Source organism: Rhipicephalus sanguineus, chromosome 11 (genome assembly GCF_013339695.2).
Source record: "Rhipicephalus sanguineus isolate Rsan-2018 chromosome 11, BIME_Rsan_1.4, whole genome shotgun sequence".
Taxonomy (NCBI): Eukaryota; Metazoa; Arthropoda; class Arachnida; order Ixodida; family Ixodidae; genus Rhipicephalus; species Rhipicephalus sanguineus.
The window spans coordinates 124,151,303-124,175,325 of record NC_051186.1 but is presented as its reverse complement, the minus strand read 5'-3'; the positions used below and the strand labels follow the sequence as shown (position 1 = coordinate 124,175,325).

Below are 24,023 nucleotides of genomic sequence, written 5' to 3'. Positions count from 1 at the left end.
GCCATCTTGACTGCTGGACCATCCTACACTGTAAATAAGTTATAAATATATTCGCAACATTTTGGTGGAGGTGCTGGGTACTACGCAAGACGGAACTCCGCAGCGGACGTATCCTGGACAGCCGCAATATGTCAACAGAAAGCAACTCTGCTGCTGCCGCTTCGACCGCGCCTCCGGTACAGCCGGTACAGCCGGTCGTATTGACTCAACCCCGCGATCCCGGTAACTTCTGCGGCACCGACCACGTTGACGTCGATGACTGGATCGCGAAGTATGAGCGGTTTGCAGCGGTCTACCGGTGGGACCCTACAATGATGCTTGCCAACGTTGACTTCTATCTCTGCGGAACAGCAGGTACGTGGTTTCAGGCTCATGAAGCTGACATAACCAGTTGGGATGCCTGTAAACAGAAGCTTCGTGACCTATTTGGTAGAGCCGTCGGACGCCAGCGGGCCGCTTCTAAAGAACTCTCCTGTCGGGCACAATCTTCGACCGAATCGTATGTCTCCTACATCCTTGACGTCCTGGCCCTTTGCCGACGTGTCGACACCAACATGTCAGAGGGTGACAAAGTAAGCCACTTGCTCAAGGGAATTGCGGATGATGCTTTCAATTTACTAGTGTCTAAAGACTGCTCCACCGTGGACGACATCATCAAAGAGTGCCGCCGGTTCGAAGAACTGAAGAGTCGCCGCATTGCCCAGCATTTCGTGCGACTTCCGAACACGGCCGCTACATCATCTTGCGAGGACCTTCAGCCGCCATGCGGTCAACCGCCTACCAACGAGAGCGTAGTTCGCATCGTGCGCCGAGAAATCGAGGCGGCGTCGCCACCATCTTTCCTGACGCGGCCATCTGATGATCCTCGACCAACGATCTCGTTGATCCAGCAGGTTGTGAGAGAAGAGCTTGCAAATGTCGGACTGCAGCCGGTGTGTTCGTTGACGGAACCTCGTGTCAGTTCCATAACGCCTCCTCGTGCACCGGAAATGTTTCGCCGCTATCGTTACCCTGCCCAGTGGAGAACGCAGGACGACAAGCCGATCTGCTTTCGTTGCCACGGTGTAGGACATATTTCTCGCTACTGTCGTTCTCGCACCTTTCCATCTCGCTCGTTTTCTGGATATCGACGTGACGACAACCACCGGCCCCTGCAGTTTCCCGCTCGTGACGGTGGACCATACGCGGAGGCTCCTGCGACATCGGTCCGACGCTCCAGCCGTTCGCCGTCCCCAAGCGATCGTCGCTGCCGGTCACCTCAGCCCCGTCGCCATTCGTCGCCCCGCCCTACTGGACGCCCATACTCGGAAAACTGAGCAATGCAGCTCCCGGATGTGACGCTGCATTCGACCCCCGACCTGAAAACCCTCTGCTGACCCTCACTACGGACCAGAACCTGCTTGCTGTGGAAGTGGATGGCCTACCTGTTACTGCCCTCGTTGATACCGGCGCACATATTTCTATTATGAGCTCTGATCTCCGTGCACGATTAAATAAGGTCCTTACGCCGCCCGAGTCCCTATTTGTACGTGTCGCTAGTGGAGGAACTCCGGCTGTACTCGGAATGTGCACGGCACGTGTGAGGTTCTCCGACCGCCAGACGTCCGTTCTGTTTCATGTTCTCGCTCATTGTCCACATGATGTCATCCTCGGACTCGATTTCTTGTCTGACCACTCTGCTGTCATTGACTGCTCGGCCGGTGTTGTACAACTTGACTTGCCTGCGTCCGCCGACGTGTCGGAGGTGGTTCAGACCAAACTTTCGTGTGCCGAGGCTATTCGTCTGCCACCACAAGCCCTAACTTGCGTCGCTGTTGAACCCTATCCCAATGTACCGGATGGTGATTACGTGGTTTCTCCTTCTCCCAGTGTTCTACTGGCCCGCAGCGTCTCCTCTCCGTACACAGTTGTAACTGTTACAACGAACAAGACGTGTCTTCCTCTTCTGAACTTCGGATTCAGCCCTCAAGTCCTACCACAAGGCATTGCTCTTGCTACTCTGTCACCGTCGCACGAGTGCCAGATCTCATCGGTGTCACCTGAACTGCCCGTTGTCGTCTCTCCGAACCCGCATAGAGTCGACGCAGTCACCTCTTCTACACTGCACAACAACATCACCAAGATGATTGCCTCAGAACTTTTGCCCTCTCAAGTTAAAGACCTCACTGATCTCCTTATGATCTACTCTGACATATTTGACTTCGACGGTAGGCCCTTAGGCCAAACCTCGCAAGTCAAGCACCGCATAGATAGCACCGCATAGCATATTTACGTGAGAAATATGTTTCATTTCCGACAGAGAAACCCAACTTTTCTCGAGGTGTATGTACATATTATGTGATTGGGCAGTGTGATAGCATTACAGATGTTGACCCATAAATACTTATGGTTCCGAATTTGAATGAATGAATGAATGAATGAATGAATGAATGAAAACAACTTTTATTGTGAAAAGAACTTTTATTATGAAAACAACTTTTGAGTCATTAAATGGTTGCCTGGTTTTTTCTTACCTAACGCAAAACAGATTTAGTTTCCTTTTTTGCGTTTGGCAAGACTGGCACCTCTGAGGATTGGCAGTCAGATTGAATTCAAAGCATTCTAGATCTTCCGAGGGACTGAAAATTTTAAGGAGAATGGAGCCATCCGCAAATGACTGCATTCCAATGATTCTTGCGTCCACCAATCTTGCGTGTCGTCGTAATCAAACCGGAGTCATTGCCAGCGAACAGAATGATGTGTTCGTTAGTATTAAGAAGATATAGCCAATCGTGTCAAGGCCACCCAACAAGCAGTGAGCGTCAAATGTGCGAGCTTTCATTTCATTCACTTAAACTCCGTTCCTCTTTAGACTTTTTTTTCATCCTATTCATCCCATTCGGAATTTGCGAATAAGCAAAAACGCATCTCTTGAAGACATAAGCAGCAGTTATCGCACACTCTACTACACGTTCTCCAGGCTTAAATGTCTTCCACTTTTCTGAGATTTTCGGCTACCCATCGCCGACGCTGATGCTCGTTTATTACTGTAAGTTTCATGAGCTCAGTTGCCTAATGATTAGCCCAACTGTAAATCCCGTTTGTCACGAACTTATCCAGAAGTTTCTTTATATGCAATAAAACCGACAGGGCCCTGTCAGTAGCCACGCCGATAGCATTTCGTAAACGTTCGGCGAGCTCTTTGATGTTTCTTCAGGGTGACAATGCGGAAGACTCGGACAAACCGCACTAACACCTTAATGACAACCATATAACTACTACCAATAAATATAGTGACACCTCCTCATCGAGGCATTTCGAGCAGAGGGGAGATTAGAATAGTCCATGCTGCCGGACACCCAGCTTCACATATTTCAAAGGCCTGGTCATCCTGCCGATTCTACCACGACTCGCTTCACAGGTTCACACGTTCAAATCACTGACGATGAGGTCTGTATTTTCACCCACAGTTTTCTGAGATCTAAATCCTCACTCACGCATCCCAAAAAGCAATCCTGGTATTGCGCCTCGCAATTAAAAACATAGCATGTGTCCATAAGGTTACACTAATACAGGCTCTACCAAACGACGAAGGCTCGCTGTCACAGGGGTAGCTGAAGGGGGTGGGGCTGAGCCCTACCCTCACACTGCAATACACTGCCAAATCAACCAAGGCAAACATTTATTTTGACACAGCTTTCACATACTATTATCGAATTTTGTAATGTATGCCCGGCTTCTAGAGTGGAGATTGCCTTTAGTACATCACCACGACGAGTGGTGGGTTGTTTGCGGTGCTACCCACCTATGCAACGCTTTCAGACCTCGCGCTCTGGAATTTTGGAGCAACCGGCTGCTGAACACGGGCTCTCTGTCGTCAGACTACTCTATGCTGTTTTTATTCTGTTCTACCGGACGTCAAATATACATCACCGGAGACACATGTATGGGCGTAAACTAGAACATTTTATGAACATGTCAGTTGAGTGCCGTTACTGGACTTTACAGTAAACTCTTTTATTTCTTGAAGAAACGTACAATATTACCTGCTCTATCTCATTCGCTGCTGCGAGTCCATGAGCGCGCAGAAATACTGAGTACCTTACTTGGGCCAAACCGAAGCGGAACAGCTACAGGTGAGGGTGTCCTCCGGTAAATCTCAGCCTGGCTCCTCATGCTTTACCTTGCAACGGCTATGGCGGCCTGGGTCAATGCGTTCATAAAAACGCGACCTCAGGAAAGCCGAGCGCCGTTGTACACACGTACAAACGGCTTAACAACGTTATAATAACCATTTAAGTATTTATTGTGTGTGTCACGTGGCTTATTCACGCATAAAAGTAACGAAACGACGAGGGGCCAAAATCCAGGCAAGCGCAAACTCGGCTCCCGTGGCTACTACTAACGCTGTGGCTTGCTTCCTTGGCTGCTTCGTCGTCGTCGTCTCCTATTGCTCATTACACTGGCCCCCGCTGAATAGCGTAGCCATCCTGGCGACTTGAGGCGTCGTCATTACAGCGCGGTCCAAATAGGGCTTGAAGCGACTCACATGAACGATTTCTCTACCATGACGACGTAAGACTTGGGACGGTGTCAAAGGCGCAACCTCATAATTGACTGGAGACGTGTCATGCGTCAGGGCCCATGATATCAGCCCAGAAATTTCGACGAAAGACCAGGAGTATTCGATAGAATCCTAAGCCAAACTGGGGCACCGGTCATGAAAGTAGAGAGGTCGACCGATGTCGTGCCTTAGCTTCTGGTGGCCTTGGTCCTCGGTTGTCAGCTAACGGGCCAATTGTCTGCAGTCTTCGGCGTACCTGGCAACATCAAAAATTACAGTGTATTCACATGAGTTCGGTTGTAGGGGAGCATAGTGTCCAGCGTGCATGATGGTTCGCGACGACACAAGAGAAAGGCAAAAAACCTGCGGTAGTGTGCGTAGCGGTGTTGTACGAGTGCGTTAGGGACGAATGGACAGGCGGTGTACCAATTGGTCTGGTCTGATGCGGTGTACATTGTCTGAAGAGACGAACGCCTTCGTAGAGAAATGAAAGAAATTAATGCGGTGTAATGCAGTATAATGCGGTTTTGTGCGCGCTAAAAAAAGTGTCAATAAAAGTTTCAAAAATGAATTCCTACACACTCGCCCAGCTATCACTTTTCTGCCACCCAAGAACCTTGAAAACACGCAGCGGCTTGCTGGCAGGAAGCTCTTCAAAACCTTGTTTCAACTGCACGTTCTAGAGAACGTCTTGTTCGTTCGATGCCTATTTATGAAGTTTCATGGCAGCGTCGGCAAATATTTCGATTGTTTCTGCGCAGAGCTTGATAGCTTAATCGACGTTGTCGGCTCCAGTGATTATATCGTCAACGTAGATGCAATCTTGCAGCTTTGCGACGGTATCAGAGTACTTAGCGGATATCTTGTCTAAATGACGCCGTATCGTTGCTGCAAGAAGAAACGGGCTTGAAGTTGTCCCGAAAGGGACCCGTCTTATCCGGAAAGTGATCACCTTTGGGAGTGAAGCGTTAAGCGCGACAAGTTTCTCATGCTATAGGTATTACAAGGCATCTCTGTCGTCTTCCTTGCTCAAAATTTGCAAAAATGCTTATTGATTGTCGGCTACGAGAGCGATGCGGTGGTGACAAAAGCTTAACAGTAGCCTTACTCGATCGTCGTTCAGGTTGGGCCCACTGTAGAGACTTTCGTTGAGAAAAATGTGCTCTTTCGCTTGTGAAGAAACATCGAATACGACACGTGTCTTTGTTGACCTGTCTTCTTTTATCACGGCATGGTGAGGCATATAACATACGGGCCTTTTGCGATTGCCGTGTCGTCGATCACTTGGGCAATGTCATCGTTGGCATACTTAGAGATCGCCGTGTAATACGCTGTCAGTAACTCCGAGCTTCGAAGAAATCTCCTTGTCATGTGACTTTGCTGCTTTTGTGCTGCGACATTGTTGTTGTCCCGTAGAATATCCGCCTTCCACGAAAGTCCTACTTAATAGCGACCATTCACTTGGTCGACGGTCTCCTTAAAATATTTCACAACATGATCGTCCTCGTTCTGTGGTGATTCCCTTCCCACGGAGTCAACATTCCAAAATCTTTCGATTACGTCGTCAAAATGCGCATCTTGTACGTTCAGAACCATAGCTTCCGTGCACAGCTCTGTCAAATGGGTTGTCCTAGGTCCGTGAACTGTCTAGCCAAATACAGCTTCCACTGCTATTAAACCTTCGTTTAAGGACTGTATTTGGCCTGTCACAAGTTGCCAGTAGTGGTTGGCTTCGATTAGAAGCTCTATTGACTTCTGGTCAGCGTGATTGGCTGGCAAGTCGCAACCAGCAATTATAAGGCCATGTTTTGACATTTCTTTGAATGATCTGCCCTGAAGTATTGGAACCGGTTGATTACAAGTCTTCTGAATGACAAGTGCGTCTATTCTGCATCTTGAGACTTCATTTGTGCCCTGGAGGTGCAGAGTAACTTTCCGAAAGTTTTGCTTGTTATTATGGCCGCAGAAGGATTTCCCTGACAAATTTCCGTGGCCCATCATTTTCCACTTGAGTCTTTTCGCAAGTCGGCTTGTCACGAACATCCTCTGACGTCCGCCATAAAAAATAATGCGCACGGCTGCACTTGTCCGACCGGAAGACACATGTAAGATCGCGGTTTGAAGGTAAAGGAACCGTTGTCCTGTGACCGCTGGCAGGAGAACACGTGTGGCCTTGCATTCAGGATTGGAACCCCCGACGCTTGGCTCGCACATGGTTGTCGCGTGTCGTCGATGGCATTTAAGGCAGCTGACTTTTCTTTGACAATTCTTTGCCAGATGAGATTTCCTTGTATATCTGAAGCAGCGCCCATTTTGCTGAAGCTTGGTCTTCCTCTCTGGGATAGTCAGTGCGGCTTTTCAATGTTCGCTAACATGTTCGTCGCTGTTACAGAATAAACAAACGGTTCGTGTTTGGTACTCTGAAGTCGGTCCTAATTCTTTCGACATGATCGGTTTAAAACGCTTCTGGTAGGATCTACTTGGCTCAGTTTGTTTAGCGTGCTTGTGTTGTTCGGTGTCAACGCTCCAGAACTCGCAGCGTTCTCGTGCTTCCACTTCTCTGCTGATAAAGTCAAGCAGAGATCGCAGGCTGCTCTGCAATGCGGAAGGCGTGTCCTCACATACTGCTTCGTTTCCTCTGGGCGTCGAGTGTTCGTTGATTTGTTCGCCACGCTGGTAGTACTCGAGTACCAGCTCTCGTGGTAGACTTCGGAGGATGATCGGTTCGAGAACGGTTGAGAACGACTCCTCTGTAATCTTCAATGCCCGGAGCACACCAATATTAGCCTCGATGTCGTCATACAAGCGACGCAATGTGCGCACATCTGCTGTTAACCGAACGGATTGTGAGTCAGTGAGGTGCTAGACATGGTCTTTGACAATGATGTCTTTCTTATCGATCCGCGCAATGAGGATTGCCCGTGCGTCTTGGCAACACCTCGAACTTGCGGTAGTCCGGCGACTTCAGCAGCGGCGGGGCCTGTCAGCGCCGATCTCAAATATGCCAACTTGTCTACATCGGTCATCGTCAGATTTTCGTGGACTACGCTTTAAAACTGTTCCCAAATGGAGGCCAGTTGCGAGGCGTTCCGTTAAACCTCCAAAGTTCAAGGCGCGGAAGACTGATGCTGTGACTAGTGGTAGGGGTATCCGCCGCGGCAATGTTTAAGTTCGTCGATGCAGGGTGTGCAGATTCTGCTGATGGCTGCAACTGCAGAATACGGTACTTCAGTTTGGACGAGTAAGTCACAGCGTTGTCTACGTATTCGGCCACCTGAAGGAATTCTTGCACACTGTAGGGGCCTGTTAAGTACGGCCCTATCTCTCGATTAATAGCTTTCAGCTCACCTGTGATACCTTCCAATCGGTCAGTGAGTATCTGAAGTTCGCGCAAGCTTGCTCCGTCATTCAAAATAGCCGCCTCAATTTCGTTTACAAGCTTCGATAAAAGGATGCGATGAGCCTTGCGCTTGCGTTTAGGCGAGTCCATGATGGCAGTCGGTTGAGACGTAGCAGCCTGAACGATTGGCCGGTCGAGATGGTAATCACGCGCTTGTCTGCCCTCGGTTACTGTGGATGCCGTCGTTCGATGGCTCCCGGGATTCGGCACCACTTTTAAGGGACAAATACCTTCGGCAGAGAAATTAAAGGCTTTAATGTGGTACAAAGCTCGTCCTTGACCTGCTGGTCAAACAGGAAAATAAAGAGCAAATCTGGAGCAATGGCCGCTCGTGCCCGTAGCCACTTCGTCCTCAGAATTTGCAACATTATCAGGATATTACAGAGACTACGATTAAATCGTTCAGTGAGGCTATGCGTATACGGATGACATGCGGTCGTCGTGCGATGAAAGATGTTGCAGTGAACGAGCAAGCCTTGAATAGCGTGAGACAGGAAAATACGCTCGCTGTCGCTAAAAAGTTCACGGAGAGCACAGTAGCGAAGGACAAAGTTGCGCAAGATGAAAAAAAGCACTTCATATCCACGAAGTGAATGATGATTGAGGCGCTGGCTCAGAGATAATCGGGCAAGCCGTGAATGCTCCTTACAATTCCTCTACTGTCATACAAAGACGTGACATGTTGTTATAGTAGCGATTGTGGCAGGTTGTTGTTGAACCAAAAGCGGTCGCAGACCTTGCAGCTGTGGCCGAACGTGTGGTCGAGGAAATCGCGCTTGAAGCACGCATCGGCGCCCCAACTTCAGGTAGCGACCGCTTTCGGCGCTTGACCACTCCCGCGCCCGTTCCTCTTCGAGGTTCTCTTGCCCCCGCTTCCGTGCTGCTTCGGCTTCGCGGGCTTGTATCTCAGGGTCCACACGACGCTAACATCTCTTCGGCTTGCGAGCTCTCACCCGTAGGGTCTTGCGGCGAGCCCGCAATGCTGCTGCCTTGCGAGCCCTCCGCTCCGCCGCCTTGTATTTGTTCATGTTGTTAGTATCGAAGTGCACTGGCTGACGACAGTCGAAAGGGACAGGAAGCGCACAGTTGTGGCTCTCTAGTGGTCTCCTATGAAACTAGAGCACGCGCCGGCGTGGAGCAAGCGCCCGTGCTGTGCACCTTCTTTTTCTCTGTCCTCGTCCGTCAGTGCGCTACATAAATCATGATGAATCCGTACCAACTAGCTCAAGTTTCAATTCTCATGCTGGCTATGATATATGTGGTTTTGCCTGCGTTATTATCATCTCAAAGGCTCTCGAAGAACAAGAGGAAGAAGACTTCTCTTTAGCACGAGCGTGCGCATGCTACAGTTGGCTATGCTATATGTGATTTTGCATTCGTTATTATCATCATCAAGGCGCTCGAAGAACAAAAGGAAGACTACTTCTATTTTGCGCGAGCTGCGACTGTAGCGGTCGCCTCAGGAACTAAGGTTACGCGTACGGTGCGGGACTTCGCCCCAGCTTAAGAACTTAGCGAGCCAGCTCCTAAAACAGAACTTTGGTGATTGCTGCGGTTAGTGCTGCAGTCTCTGCGTAACGCCTGAGGTGGACCACGCCAATGATTATCAACCTATTTCCATAGCTAGTCGAGGGAAGCGGTCCATAAGTTCATACCGACGCGGTCAAATAGACGCGCCGGACATGGCAGAGTTTGAAGTGCACCAGCTGGGCGTTGGGGTGGAGCTTTATGCCGCTGAGACGCAGTACAAGCATGTCGGTTCTTGCGCACAAATGTATACATGCCGCGCAAGTAGTATCGCTGACGCAGGCGGTTGTACCCCCGCCTCCAAAAGTTTGCGGAACGCGACATTTCCGAGAAAGCTATATTCCCGCTTTCTCTGTCAACATAGCCTCCAAATCAATGTTCCAGCCTGTAGTAGTGCCTGTGACCTATACAGCTACCCACTAGCTTAGAAGCGTCGTGCACGCACATCTTGAGATCGCCTGTGTGAGCGCTTTGCGAGTCGTTGTGGAAAGCAGTACATATTTCTGCACGCATATGGCGGGGTATCACTAGCAGCCACCTCCGACCACCAGACGCGTAATTCCGCCGATAGAGGAGGTCGTCTCGAATAGGGAAATGCGTGGCTTGACAACAGAGTTCTTGAGGCCGGATGAGCTAATGGATCAGTCATAAAGTAAGGAGTTGCGAAATCCACTGATCCTTGAGCTGCTCCGACGACATGTCTGCTAAGTCAATTGGCTTCAAGACAGCTGAAGAATCTGAAGACGAAGCTGTGCCAGCCGGTTGCGGTACGCGCGTTAGCGCATCAGCGTCCGAGTGCTTGCGGCCGGATCGATACACAACGAGAATGTCGTATTCCTGCAGGCGAAAGCCCTGACGTCTGAGGGGTTCGGATGGATCTTTCAAAGGTGAGAGCCAATATAGAGCATGGTAGTCCGTGACTGCATTGAAAAGGCGGCCATTAGGGTATGGACAGAACTTGGCCAAAGCCCAGATTATGGAGATTATGGCGAGCCACTCTCCCTCAGTGACGGAATAATTACACTAGGCTTTCTTGAGGGTTCGGCTCACGTAGGGAATCACGTATTCTTCGTATTCTGGTTTTCGTTGGGCGAGTGCTGCACCAAGACCGACACCGCTGTCGGTTTTGGTGCAGCATGGTCAGTATGGATCTCCGTAAGCGCATTAGGGTCAAAGGAACGAAGTATCGGATGCGATACTAATAAGCGCCGTAGCGTAATAAACGGCTCGTCGCACTCTCGTAACCAAACAGACAGGCCATAGGATGTTGTCAGCAGATTTGTAAGAGGCACGATGATAGAAGCGAAGTTGAGCACAAATCGACGAAAATTGAGCACAGCCCAATAAAACTTGTATGCGTCTTCATGGAATTGGGCTTGGGATATTCGGCCAGGGCGTGGAGTTTCGCAGGGTCTGAAAAAACGTTCTTCTTGCAGAAGACGTATAGTGAGCTGGCGCGCAGCAAAATGGCACCTGTTGATGTTAAGTTGAAGGCCAGCAGAGGTGAGGCACTTGGGAATTGCACGAAAACAAATAAGGTGAGTAGGAAAATCGCCAGAAAAACAACCATGTAGTCAAGGTAGCAGAGGCTGGTATTCCACTTGTATCACTGAAGTAAGTTATCCATCATCCGTTCGAAGGTAGCTGGGGCGTTGCAGAGTGCGAATGACATGACTTTAAATTGATACAGCCCGTCAGGAGTGAAGAGAGCAGCCTTCGATCAGTCAGGGTCGGCCGTTCGAACTTCCCAATAGCCCGAGCGTAAATCCAAAGACGAGAAATATTCTGCTCCTTGCATGTGTTAGAGAGCATCGTCAGTGCGCGGCAACTTGTATACATCCTTCCGAGTTATCTTATTCAGGGGCTATGAATTTGCTCGATGACACCACGCTTGAGCACATCATCGACTTGTTGATTGATGATACGCTGCTCTTCCACTGAAACTCGATATGGTCGTTAGCCTAAGGCAGGGCTCTCAAGCACGCGCCCACAAAGTTTTCGCTAGTGGCCCACGGCTTCACCGGTAATAAAGTTTTGTGACTTTGCTAAGTAATACTTGAATCAGTTTCAGCCTGTTGCAATTAATAGCACTTTGTTCGGGTAAGATACACAGCGAGACTAGTCTCAAGATTTTTTTTGTGAGGAACCACAATCGGTCACTGAGTTGAAAGATTGCCGTGCAACGAAAACTCGAAAACTGATTTCAGAATCAACATCCAGATTTCAGCCATTCTGGACTTCAGTGTCGATATGTGTTTAAAATTCTGACTTCAATTCCCTTTAGAAATGTCCAATAGATGGGATATGGGAAAGGCGTTCTTTTATATGACGTTAGGTGTATTTTCTCCACACTCTCCCCTCCTCCCCCGTCCCCACCATTTCTCTGTGCCGGCTCTAGTGGGAGTAAATTTCGTGACTGCGGCCCGTTAGCTGAGGCTAGTTTGAGATCCCTGGCGTAAGAGAGCATGCCAGCCGGTGTAAATTTCGTGCGCGGCGCTCGTTGTGTGACCCAAAAATGGTTATGCGCAATCGAAAGAAGAGCTGAACTCTTGAAGAAGGGCCAATACGTCGCTCTATGCGTCGCGATAGATCAACGACAACAGAAGGGTGGGAAATCTCAGGAGCGGATGGTGGGGCAACAGGCTGTGCCTTGGCATTCAGCTGGAGGTGGGGATAGTTTTCAGCAAACTCCAGAGAGCACATGAGATCTACGTCTTGTGTGTTTCTCAAACGTTCCCCTCGAAGTAAAGAAACTGAGGATGTAAGCCAATTGGCAATCAGTAGGATTGTAGCACCCTATTCAATAGTGAGTGCGGCAAATGGCAGTCGTAGGCCGCAGCAGCGGAGAAATACCTCTGACGGGGCGAACAGAACAGTTCCGTCGGCCTTACAGCTCAGGGCTACAAGGGTAGACGTTTTCGGGGCTATATCTGTGTCTGCAGCAACAAGTTTGTAACCGTCAGGAGGTGGATCCACCGAAAGAGAACATTGCAGCGGCGTAAAGGCGACTTCTGCACCGGAGCAATCTATTATGGCATGGTGACGCGAAAGGAAGGTCCATCCGAGAATAATGCCACGGGAGCAGGAAGGTAGCGCAAGAAACTCACTGATATAAAGTTCAGCTTGAATAACGACACGCGCGGTGCACACAGCTTAGGTGGTATTTACTGTGAGCTGGTAGTAGGGAGCATTAGTCCCTAGAGCTACTTGGTACCTTTTCTGACTTGCGGCATAGGTTGCCGCAGTTTACGGAAACGGCGGGCTCTGTTTCAATACGTGCTTCTACGGCAGTCCCTTCAACATTGACATCGATAACGTTTTGCGGTGGAAAGGATGGAGGCATCGGGCAGTTCGACTCGCATGCAGCTCTTGCCTCCGGAACATCAGCTATCAATTTCCCTTGTCTCTAGTAGGTCGGTGACGCATGGGCGACAGGGAGCATCGTCGAAGAGATGGTGACCTGCGGTTGGCGTAGGGTCGTTGATTGTGAAGGGTGTACCTTCGTGGCGCTCTTGACGACGACGCAACAAGTCTGCCCATGACATCAAATGGAGAAGGACCTTAGCGACAGTGGCGGGCGACGTGTCCAAAGATACCACAGGCGAAGCAGATATGCCCTTTTCCGACGTTCTCCACGCGTCTGTGTGGCGCAAACACGAAGCCGAAGGTGTCCCATAGAGATGCGACGCAGCATTCTCGGTCGTTGGCAAAACATGGGACGGCATCGCAGGTCGAGCATATGGCATAGGCTGTTCAGGGGGCCCAGCAGCGACGGCGGCGTAGGTAAGCGGCGCACTTACTGGTGGTTGTTGGAGCATGTGTGGGAATGCCTCAGCAACTTGGGCCCGAATGGCCTCTTGAAGGTCCGGATTTAAAAAATGCTCAGGTAGCAATGAAAGCTGGCGCGCTATCTCTTTTCAGATAAAGTCCTTGATCGTAGACAGAAGCGGCTCCTGATCGGCAGGACGGTCAGATAGCTGCAAGCCTGAGAGCGTGTCAGGCGTCGTGAGGGCTTGACGGGCGATCGCGCCCTGCGACGAAACTCGTCGAAGCTCTTACGGAGGGAGACAAGTGCAGCGATTGTGTTAGATCTCTCGCTAGCAGCATCTGAAAGGCGCCGCCCTCTATGCCCTGCAAGATATGCCCGATTTTCTCCCCCTCAGTTACGGGCGTTGACGCGGTTACATCTATTCTGGACGTCCTCGATGTAGCCCGTGCAATTCTCTCCTGGTTGCTGCGCACGTTCACGCAAGCGCTGCTCCGTGAAGCTCGTGAGCCGTAGGCCGCCCAAAGACGTCCGTAATAGAAGTCTTGAAAACATACGAAGTTGGAATCTCAGCCTGGTGGTTGAGATACCACAGTTATGCGATGTCCGCGAGATAAAACATGACGTAGCAAAGCTTCATTTGGCCGTCCCATTTGTTACTGGCGCGACGTTCTCGTACCTCGACAACCAATCTTCCACATCCGATTCACCTGAGCTAGAGAGGATGGGTGGGGATCTCGCTAAGGATTCACGGCGCCGCAGGTGACGTGGACGGCCGAAGGTCCAAACTGGAAAGGGGTCTCGTGGGCCGTGTTGGTGTCACGAATAGGTGGGAGCTTGCGGGAGTGAAGTTCCAGGTTCTTACGGGGAATCCACGCTCCTCCACGAAATGTCACGTGATTTATTGACGTATAAACATGAAGGAAGGGCGAGGGACGTCAAGGGGCCAAATTACGAGCAAGCACCAGCTCTGGTCGCTGGGCTACCAATAATGCTGTGGCTTGCTTTCTTGGCTACTTCGTCGTCATTTCGTATTGTCCACTACATACGCAAATGAATTTATTCTTTCCTGCTGCTATGAGTAGCCGCTATCAAATCATCGGTGTGAAGTCATGTTCTCTTCCGTGCGGAGCAAGGCGAAAAAAATGAGGTATTATTTGGCATAATAATGATAAATCTCTGTATAGTGCGTACAACATTTTCACGTCATGTGTTTTCGCGGCTTTGTGATGTCGCCTGACGAGTGCTGATAGCAGTGTATTGTTGGTGTAGCGTAATCACATTAAAATAAAAGAAATGATCGCGCATGGCAGTATCATGGATTTGACACGTAAAACCTCATATATTCTTAAAAACTTCAGCGTGATTTTCTAATCTTATTGTAATTAGAGCGTTGAACAAAATTGTATTGATTGCAGGTAAATTTTCATATCAATAACTAAAACTATTTTGATATGGCGCCTCCCAAGGGAGCCTTTCCTGTCTTTTTCTTTAAGATAACTTTTCAAAAATATAAAAATCGCTGTAATGGTGCTATATTCTATTCGCTTGTCCTTGTAGTTTGCTGTATAATAATGCAAACAATCGCCAGGATCGCGGAAAGGTAGAGGTTTTAAGTGCTGAGAAATGTCCAAACATCAAATGTCTCTGGAGCCCAAGATATTTCCTGTGCAACTATTTTTTGTAAGAACTATTAGAAGCATGTCCAACAATCTAAATTGGGTATGTTGCACAAAAAATAAATAGTAGAGCTTCCTGAAATTGCCACTAGATTTCAATGTCCTTCTACGAAATGCAGATATCTTGTTCACCATTCAGTCATACCTAGATCTATCCACAAAATCAGCACTGCAGTAAAGCAAATAATAAGACCACGGTCGTCATACACTACCAGGGAATGGCAGCATCACTTTGAAGACACCACAACTTGCGTCCGTGCTCGCGTAGACGAGCTTTTCTGCGATTACTGGCACATTCCCTTGAAAAGGAAAGAAGAAGAATAGCGGGCATTTAGAATGTGTGATGTGACTGTATTTCTGCTCACATCAAATAAATTGGCCACTTTTCACCACTGCTTATTGCGAGGGGATATATCACAACCATTATTATTAAGGAACCATGTACATTTCGAATAAAAACCCACATGTCCATTTACAACCTAAAACGAGAGTAAAACTTTCAGTTTAAATGTATATTCAACTCCGTGGTCCCGCAAACACGTTGCAGAAGAGGTTAATAGAGCGAGTTCTTGAAATTCCAGAAAGACTACCCGGGCCACACCATGTGGCAAATAACAGCGGCACCCCTTCTCTCTTTTCCACGGAAAAGACCTCTAAGGCAATATAAGTGCTGCGGTGTGGTGTGTTCAGAAAAGCGATGTCCTCCTGTTTTTGAGCTGCCTTGGTCATGTTTTAAAGCACGACAAATGCCCCTGTACATGCATTCAAGTATTTGATTTATGCCTGCTATCTTAGAAGACATCATCGATTTCTCTTCATATTGTGGATTGCGAATTCGTATCATTGTGATGGCTTCTAAGTGGACAATCTAGGCTCATTGCAAGCCCCGTCGGTGTCGACTTGCAGATTTCTGTAGAATTGCAATCGACAACATCTCCCTTCACGTCCTATGTTATATAAGACTTGCTGCTGGGCGACCTGGCTGGCATCGAATGGCTCCATGTGAGCGCAAACAAAGGGTCAAAGGCTGGAGCAGAAAGCATAGAAAGAAATAGTAGTCTCTATCTCGTAGCAAGAATGGCGGACTGGGCGTGTTGGTTCAGCATATTTGACGTGTAAGGCGCGACGACAACAACAAACAAATGGGAGAGAACACAGACACCGAGCGCTTTTATCTCGAGTTTTTGCTTTTTTTACGTCGTATGTTCATTGGCAAATAAAATTGTGTGAGTGCTGACGATGATCGCTGCTCTAGGGGCAAGAAAGCGTGCCCGCGGTCGCAGTCGAGTGGAAAGTGCATTGGGAGTTCCCAAAGGGCGTGGTGCGCGCCTCCAGCAGAAACTGCGAACTTTGACAGAGCGGGCGTGGTTGCGTGCGTTCGCACGCACCTTATTTTGACAGTGATCAGCAGGTTGTCCATACTCTTGTACGTGTTGTATTCTCGTCGCGAAGTTTGCTTTGAAGCCACAGACAGCATGAAGGTTTCTTCGCTCTCTGCAGCGGCCTCGTTCCCTTCCGCCAAAGTTTTGTTGAGTTACACGAAGTCTCATGCTAAATATCTGAGCTAATAGCCTTACTTCGTAAAAAATACCAGTTTGTTGCTGTACACTACTCCGCTTTTGCACCCAAACTGCGACTATTTATTAAGAGAGATAGAAAAAGCAAGGAAAGGCAGGGAGGTTAACCACTCGCACGTCCGAATGGATGCGCCGCACTGGGCAACAGAGTACTACCAGTCACCAGCTCGTGACTCTGAACTTCGACCTCTTCGCATTCGGGACTCAAGGCGTCTTTGACAAAGTGAGACTACATCGTCGGTAATGCAGCGCCGACCCCCTTCATGGAATAAGGAGGCTTACGGAATTGACCTCAAAAGCCTTGAAATGATGAACGTGAACGGCGGCTTTTCGCTGAGCCGATGTTCCCTCCTGTCAGCAGTAGCAATTTTACATCTTACGTTGGGAAGTGGTCGTAATATATTGCAGGAACCTGAATAATATAGACAGATGCACTCTTGGATGAGTTATGTGTACACGCACTTGTCCTTAGCGTTGGCTTTCACGCTGTTCGTGAAACTGAATAATGCGACAGATGCTTCTAAGGCAGCGAGAAGTGATAGTGATTGGATCACTAGGAAACAAGTTGATAACGGCATATTACTTTGACGTCTATCATTGCGGGAAAGCCCTTCTGACCGTCAGACCCTAGCCAACGCGTTCGACTTGATAGGTCCTATCATCACCGCTGAGCATTTGTTCAGCGGTGGTGGCCATGGTGGTGGCAACGAAAAGGACTACTGGCTCTTCAGTGGCCGTTATCCTCTGCTTTTACGTGTTTTTTCTTTTTTCTCTATTTTTAGTGACTATCTATAACGTACTGCGACCACCTCTCCTGCATATATTGCACTTTCTGAGCTGACTTATCTTATAACCGTGTGCTGTAAACAAAAATGTCTTCGGTTACCTGTTCGGTTCATGCTCGGTGTTAACCAAAGCTGCCTTCAAGGCTAAGGATGACGTGTCATTGCATGTACGGAAATTTGGTTTCAGAATGTTCAGGATGTTGTACACTTTTCTGGTTATAGATTTGAGCGTGTTTACAGATCAGGTCGTAGAGGTGGAGGAACTTCGTTATGCATTAAGAATGGTATTACTTATGATGTGTTTTCTGAATTTTCTTGTATTACCGCAAATTATAAATTAATTGTTTTGAAGAGTGTCGCTGCAGCTATTGCTTCGGTTTGCCGCCCACATTTATATTCCTTATCGTACATTCCGTGACACATCTCTCTTCGCCTTTCTCTCGATGATAGAATTTGTCAACTGGTCGAATGTTCTCAGTCGAAAGCTTGACCTCCTGCAAGAGGTCAACCGTCACTTTGAGGAAGCTTTCCCTTTGCGTTGTGCTAAAAACACGAAAAAGTGGGAACCCTTTGGTAACAAAAGAGTTGCATCGAAGAAATAAAGCCCGAGCTATCGTGTACCATCAATTTATTAAAGATTTAGCGCTTCTTAAAGGGACCCTGAAACGGTTTTTTGAAGTTTTGTCAGCGTTTAGGCAGGAGCATCCCCAAATCATTCGCACCAGAAATTAAGCGACGCACTGTGTACCAAGGCCACTACGGAATTTATATCTATTCCCTCCTCCTCACCACTGCCTTGCACCCTCAACTCACAGACACCCTGACATCGCCGGCGATCGCAGCGCTCTCATGAGCGCACTCGACGGTTTGAGCTTCGCGACGGGTTGCGCGTAATCTCGGAGGCCCAACAAAGACGAAGCTCGCGGAGTGGTTGATATCTGCTCCGACAGGTGCCGCCACACTACCAGCAGATGTTATTTTATTCTCCTGTACGGCGACAATCTGCAACAGCATGCGGACAAACAAAAATAATTCGAGAACGGTCATCGATAAGCGTAAACTCGGGCAATGTGGTTGTGTCTTCAGGGGTGAAGTTACAGTCACAAAAACGTGGATCGTGGCGTTGAACGGATAGCGAGAGCGCGACGCTCATTGCAGCGACGAGCTGAAGGGATTCCGCTCGCCAGATGCCTCACGAACATTGCACGATGTCGCAGCTTTACAAGTCACAAATTGCTAGAAATTGCTAGATACGTGGTGCACAACAAGGCTGGGGCAATTAATTATGTCCAAGAAAAGAAACCTCAAGATAAACACTCTCGCTCAGCTCACGTCAACACGGAGTACGTTGTAACACAGGCAGACGACGCTCGCTGCCCACAGGAGGTTCAGTGACGTGTACTGGACATATCCAATCAGATCAGCCGCCTGCGTGACGTCGCGCTTCCAATACGACGCGCACTGGAAGTGGGCGGTTTGAAAACGCGTTTGGCTGAGCCGCTGTGATCGGTGGCGATTCGCAGCTTTAAAGCCTTGTAATAAATTACACAGTTTTCGCACAGAGCCTGAATTGGTCTGTAAATGATCCTTAGGACTTGTTCTACCGGCTCAATGTGTTCGTACATAATTGTCAAAACCGCTTCAGGGTCCCTTTAACGAATAGAAGAAAGTGAGAAACAAGTTAAACTCAGATCTCAAGAAAGCTCTGACTGAACATTTAGGAACAAATTCATTGCCGTTCCTGATGACCCTAAAAAAGTTTGGAACTCATTACGTTCACTAATGGTAGAGAACAAAATTGCATCCCTAGTACGCTGTTGTCTGATGGTCTCATACAGTAACTAGGCTTTGTCAGATAAATTTAATTTGTATTTTTTGTCTTCAGGTACATATTCGTCTTCCAGCAAGTAACTTGACGTTGTAAAATATATAGCTTTTCCTTGTACAAATTCCCTATTTCTGCCCACATGTAGTTAACTGGAGATCTATTCTTTTCTTCAGGGGCTAAACAGAACACTGCTGCCGGTAACGATGATATCAAAGCTATACCAATAACTTTTATTAAGCACTTCCTTTCAGCATCTTTGCAACATATTTGTAACAGAGCACTATTATTGGGCATTTTCCCAGCTGCTATAAAAACAACGAGCGTAGCAGTATTACACAAAGGAGGACCAATCAATGATTTTATTGCGATAGAAATTATATGGACAGTCTCGGCTGGATATTGCCGTCGTCGTCGCCGCCGTTAGGCACCGTATATGTATAAGTATGTATATATATAAAAGCCCCAAAGAAAAATAATTCAGAAAAAAATCGGCAGATCCCACGCAGTGTGGGAATCGAGGTAATGCGAAGCAGCCAGCAAAGAGCTGCATACATCGTCTTGTTTGTCATTGAGGCTTATGAAGTCATTCATGTCGTGACATCTAGTTCGCTATATATCGCGAGATTGTCATGCATGCGTGCGTGTATAATGTGGTATATGCCATACTAAAGAAACATATATTCTGCTACATATATACGATGCGTGACCTGCTATTTATGTTCGTCACGCACTCTTGTCATGCCATACCAATGTAGGTATATATTCAGTAAACAAAATGGCCGGGAGTGCACCATGAGCGTGGCATCTAAATTATACTCTACATGACATGCATGTCATGGTTTTCGTGTTACCACCTGTTATTTATGTTCGTCACACAGTCACGTCTCGAAATACCCATTTCGGTGAATATCAAGCTAGCGAAACGGCCGCTAGCGCACCATGAGCGTGGCACGTAAGTCATGCTGTGCATGACATGCGTGTCATTATTTTTATGTTCACTCCTGTTATTTGTGTTCGTCACACAGTTACGTCGCGACATTCCAATTTTGGTGTATATCAAGCTAGCGAAACGGCCGCCAGCGCGCCATGAGCGTGACATGTAAGTGATGCTGTGCATGGCATGCGTGTCATTATTTTCATCTTAACTCCTGTTATTTGTGTTCGTCACACAGTTACGTCGCGAGATTCCAATTTTGGTGTATAGCAAGCTAGCGAAACGGCCGCCAGCGCGCCATGAGCGCGACATGTAAGTGATGCTGTGCATGACATGCGTGTCATTATTTTCATGTTAACTCCTGTTATTTTTGTTCGTCACACAGTTACGTCGCGAGATTCCAATTTTGGTGTATATCAAGCTAGTGAAACGGCCGCCAGCGCGCCATGAGCGCGACATGTAAGTGATGCTGTGCATGACATGCGTGTCATTATTTTCATGTTAACTCCTGTTATTTGTGTTGGTCACACAGTTACGTCGCGAGATTCCAATTTTGGTGTATATCAAGCTAGCGAAACGGCCGCCAGCGCGCCATGAGCGTGGCACCTAAGTCATGCTGTGCATGACATGCGTGTCATTATTTTCATGTTAACTCCTGTTATTTGTGTTCGTCACACAGTTACGTCGCGAGATTCCGATTTTGGTGTATATCAAGCTAGCGAAACGGCCGCCAGCGCGCCATGAGCGCGACATGTAAGTGATGCTGTGCATGACATGCGTGTCATTATTTTCATGTTAACTCCTGTTATTTGTGTTCGTCACACAGTTACGTCGCGAGATTCCAATTTTGGTGTATATCAAGCTAGCGAAACGGCCGCCAGCGCGCCATGAGCGTGGCACCTAAGTCATGCTGTGCATGACATGCGTGTCATTATTTTCATGTTAACTCCTGTTATTTGTGTTCGTCACACAGTTACGTCGCGAGATTCCAATTTTGGTGTATATCAAGCTAGCGAACGGCCGCCAGCGCGCCATGAGCGTGGCACGTCATATACCCCTGTCACACGGTACAGCTTAAGTGCACTTTGAGGGAGTGCACTTCGCCGCTAGTGCCATTCGCACGCTGTCACATGGAAACGTTTAGTGACACTCGCTACAAAGTGCACTTGCCGGCGAGTGCGTTCGCCAAACTCACTTCGCCGAGATGGAGTGTCTAGCCTCGATAGCAGTGGCTCGAGAATAAATGAGTTATTATTCGAAGCCAAGTTCACAGCATTTTAGAACTATCGTTTTCTTTATAAGGAATATTCTTATGCATTAAAATATACTATAAGACAAAAAACTACTTTGCTATTCTCGTTCTCGGGCAGTTTACAGCCACGACCGACAGGGGCATGGCCAGTGCACACCGTGCAATGGCTGCAGCTGCCGCGCTTGTAGGTAAATTTTATTTTAAGGGCTGGTTATAGCTGTAACACAGTATTACTTAAAAGACATTGCCTGAAATAACAAATATTGGTTGTGCTACTTAAGTACCCATCACCATTACAATCATTTCCAAAGTGGACTTCCCTTTCTCGTGTAGCAGCGAGCTGCCAAAGTGCCATTCTGGGGGCGTAAGTGCACTCGCTCAAAATGATACTAAGCTTGCCAGTGTGACCGGGGTAATACTGTGCATGACATGCGTGTCATGATTTTCATGTTACCACCTGTTATTTGTGTTCGCCAGACAGTCACGTCGCGCGATACCAATGTTGGTGTCTATCAAGCTAGCGAAATGGCCGCCAGCGCGCCATGAGCGTGGCACGTAAATCATGCTGTACATGATATGCGTGTCATAGATTTTCATGTTAACTCCTGTTATTTATGTTAGCCACACAATTACGTCGCGAGATACCAATTTTGGTGTTTATCAAGCTAGCGAAACGGCCGCCAGCGCGCCATGAGCGTGGCACCTAAGTCATGCTGTGCATGACATGCGTGTCATGATTTTCATGGTACCTCCTGTTATTTGTTTTCGTCACACAGTCACGTTACGCGATACCAATTTTGGTGTATATCAAGCTAGCGAAACGGCTGCCAGCGCGCCATGAGCATGGCACGTAAGTCATGCCGTGCATGACATGTGTGTCATGATTTTCATGTTACCACCTGTTATTTGTGTTCGTCACACAATCACGTCGCGCGATACCAATTTTGGTGTATATCAAGCTAGCGAAACGGCCGCGAGTGCACCATGAGCGTGGAATGTAAATCATGCTGTACATGGTATCCTTGTCATGATGATATGCTTGTCATCACGATATGCTTGTCATCGTGATTTTCATGTTATGACCTGTCATTTATGTTCGCCATAAAGTGACGTTACGCCATACCACTTTTGGTGTATATCCTATTAACGAAACGGCCAGGCGAAAAAGGCTCATCAGCTTGGCTGACCATTCCGGCCAAGAGCCGGCCAGGAGCGCCCAAAGTCGTAGGCGGCTAGATAGATAGGTAGATAGATAGATAGGTACGCTCAAACTCGCAGAAGTTCGCTAAGAAATGCTTCGCATTTAAAATGCTCCCGAAGCGCGGAATCGAACCAGGGACCTCTTGCTTCGCTGCGAGTGGCGCTATCCACTACGCCACCAAACGCAGATCCTCCACGTAGCTAACGGCGAGCGTTATATACACACCCTTTACCGCTGGATGGACTCATAGACGGCAGGCGATAATAAGCGTTTCTTCATTAGCAGCGAGATGGCGCTAGGAGCGCGACGGGCGCATTTAAAAGTCGTCGGCGAGCTCGCTCGCTTCTTCCTATATTTGGCCAGGGAGAACCTTGCCCTTCCGCTGTCTGCTCGCGCGGTTTTCTCGTGGTGAAGGGAAGGGGAATGTTTCAAGCTTACACCGTGATGTCCGCGCTCATGTTACGGAGCGTACGAAAGTCACGCGAACTATCAAGTGTCACAGCTCGACACCTGAAGCACGCTAGTTTCATTCGCTGATTCGGCCTCCTTTGCAACACGAGCGCTGTTAAAAGTGAGAGTATCCATTGGCGAGCCTCACATCGTATAGCATTAATTTCTTGCTATCGCATTCATTGCTTCGCCCGTGCGGCAAAACTGCGACTTTTATTATTTACCGGCCGATATCGGTGTTACCCATACTGTCGAAGGTCTTAGAGAACGTAATAAAAACAAGTATTACAAAGTTTCGTGATGAGAATCAATTACTTATCAGTGAACGATTCGGCCTTCTTGAAAAGAAATCTACAGAAACAGCATCACTTGGCATTAGACTTTTGAAGGCCATTTGACTAGGTTATGCATGATGTTCTGTTTAAGGAGTGTCCATGTTATGCCATTCGAAGTGTTTCCCTAGAGTTAACACGTACTTATTTAACAGATAGGTTACAGTATACGTATGTTCATTGGTATAAATCACAGTTAAAACAAGTGCAACTAGGTGTGCCGCCGGGTTTATACTGGGCCCCCTATTTATTATTATTTATATAAACGTCATCGTCCACCCGCGAGAAAGTTTCTCTATAGCCATGTATGAAGGGACTAAAGGGAGCTAATCTCCCTTTAGTCCCTTCAACCTAGGCAAAAACATTTTTTGTCTGAATAAACAGAACTGAATTGGTTTGAGACCACATCCTGCGCATACTCCTTAGGAGATTGACACACTGATATGCTCATTGTTCAGATTTAAAACAGGGTTACGGTGAGCTTCAAGTAGGACAATGGGTAACCGACTGCACCGTTATGGGACGAGTTAAACGCAGAAGTGGCGCACAGGGACATGCTCCAGATTCCGGGACTCACGGAGCCATCAATCATAAATAGCAAGAGCCATCGCGAGTGTTTTGCTGAGATGTTCGGTAATGTCATTCCTCCGGTGTTGGCTAGCAGCGGCGGCTTATAGGTACAAATGAACGAAGGATGGCGTTGCTTATTTCCGCCGAAAGTAGCACTCCTGAAAGCTCAGAAGAAACCC

At 48.0% G+C, this 24,023-nt stretch overlaps 1 protein-coding gene across 5 annotated transcripts in view; it reads right to left on the bottom strand.

Annotated features, from left to right (window-relative positions):
* Window positions 1-24,023, bottom strand: part of LOC119373907 (uncharacterized) — a 74,646-nt gene that overhangs the window by 24,862 nt on the left and 25,761 nt on the right. For 3 of the 5 annotated variants that reach the window (XR_005180010.2, XR_005180011.2, XM_037643969.2), the window contains exon 4: window positions 15,128-15,214. Coding sequence is in view for 2 of the 5 variants with exons in the window: in XM_037643969.2 (XP_037499897.1) it covers window positions 15,128-15,214 (87 nt within the window). In the remaining 3 variants the exon portion in view is untranslated. Of the gene's footprint in view, window positions 1-2,456; window positions 4,800-15,060; window positions 15,215-24,023 lie in introns of those variants that run through there. The other 2 variants (XM_037643972.2, XR_005180012.2) reach the window with 2 other exon arrangements.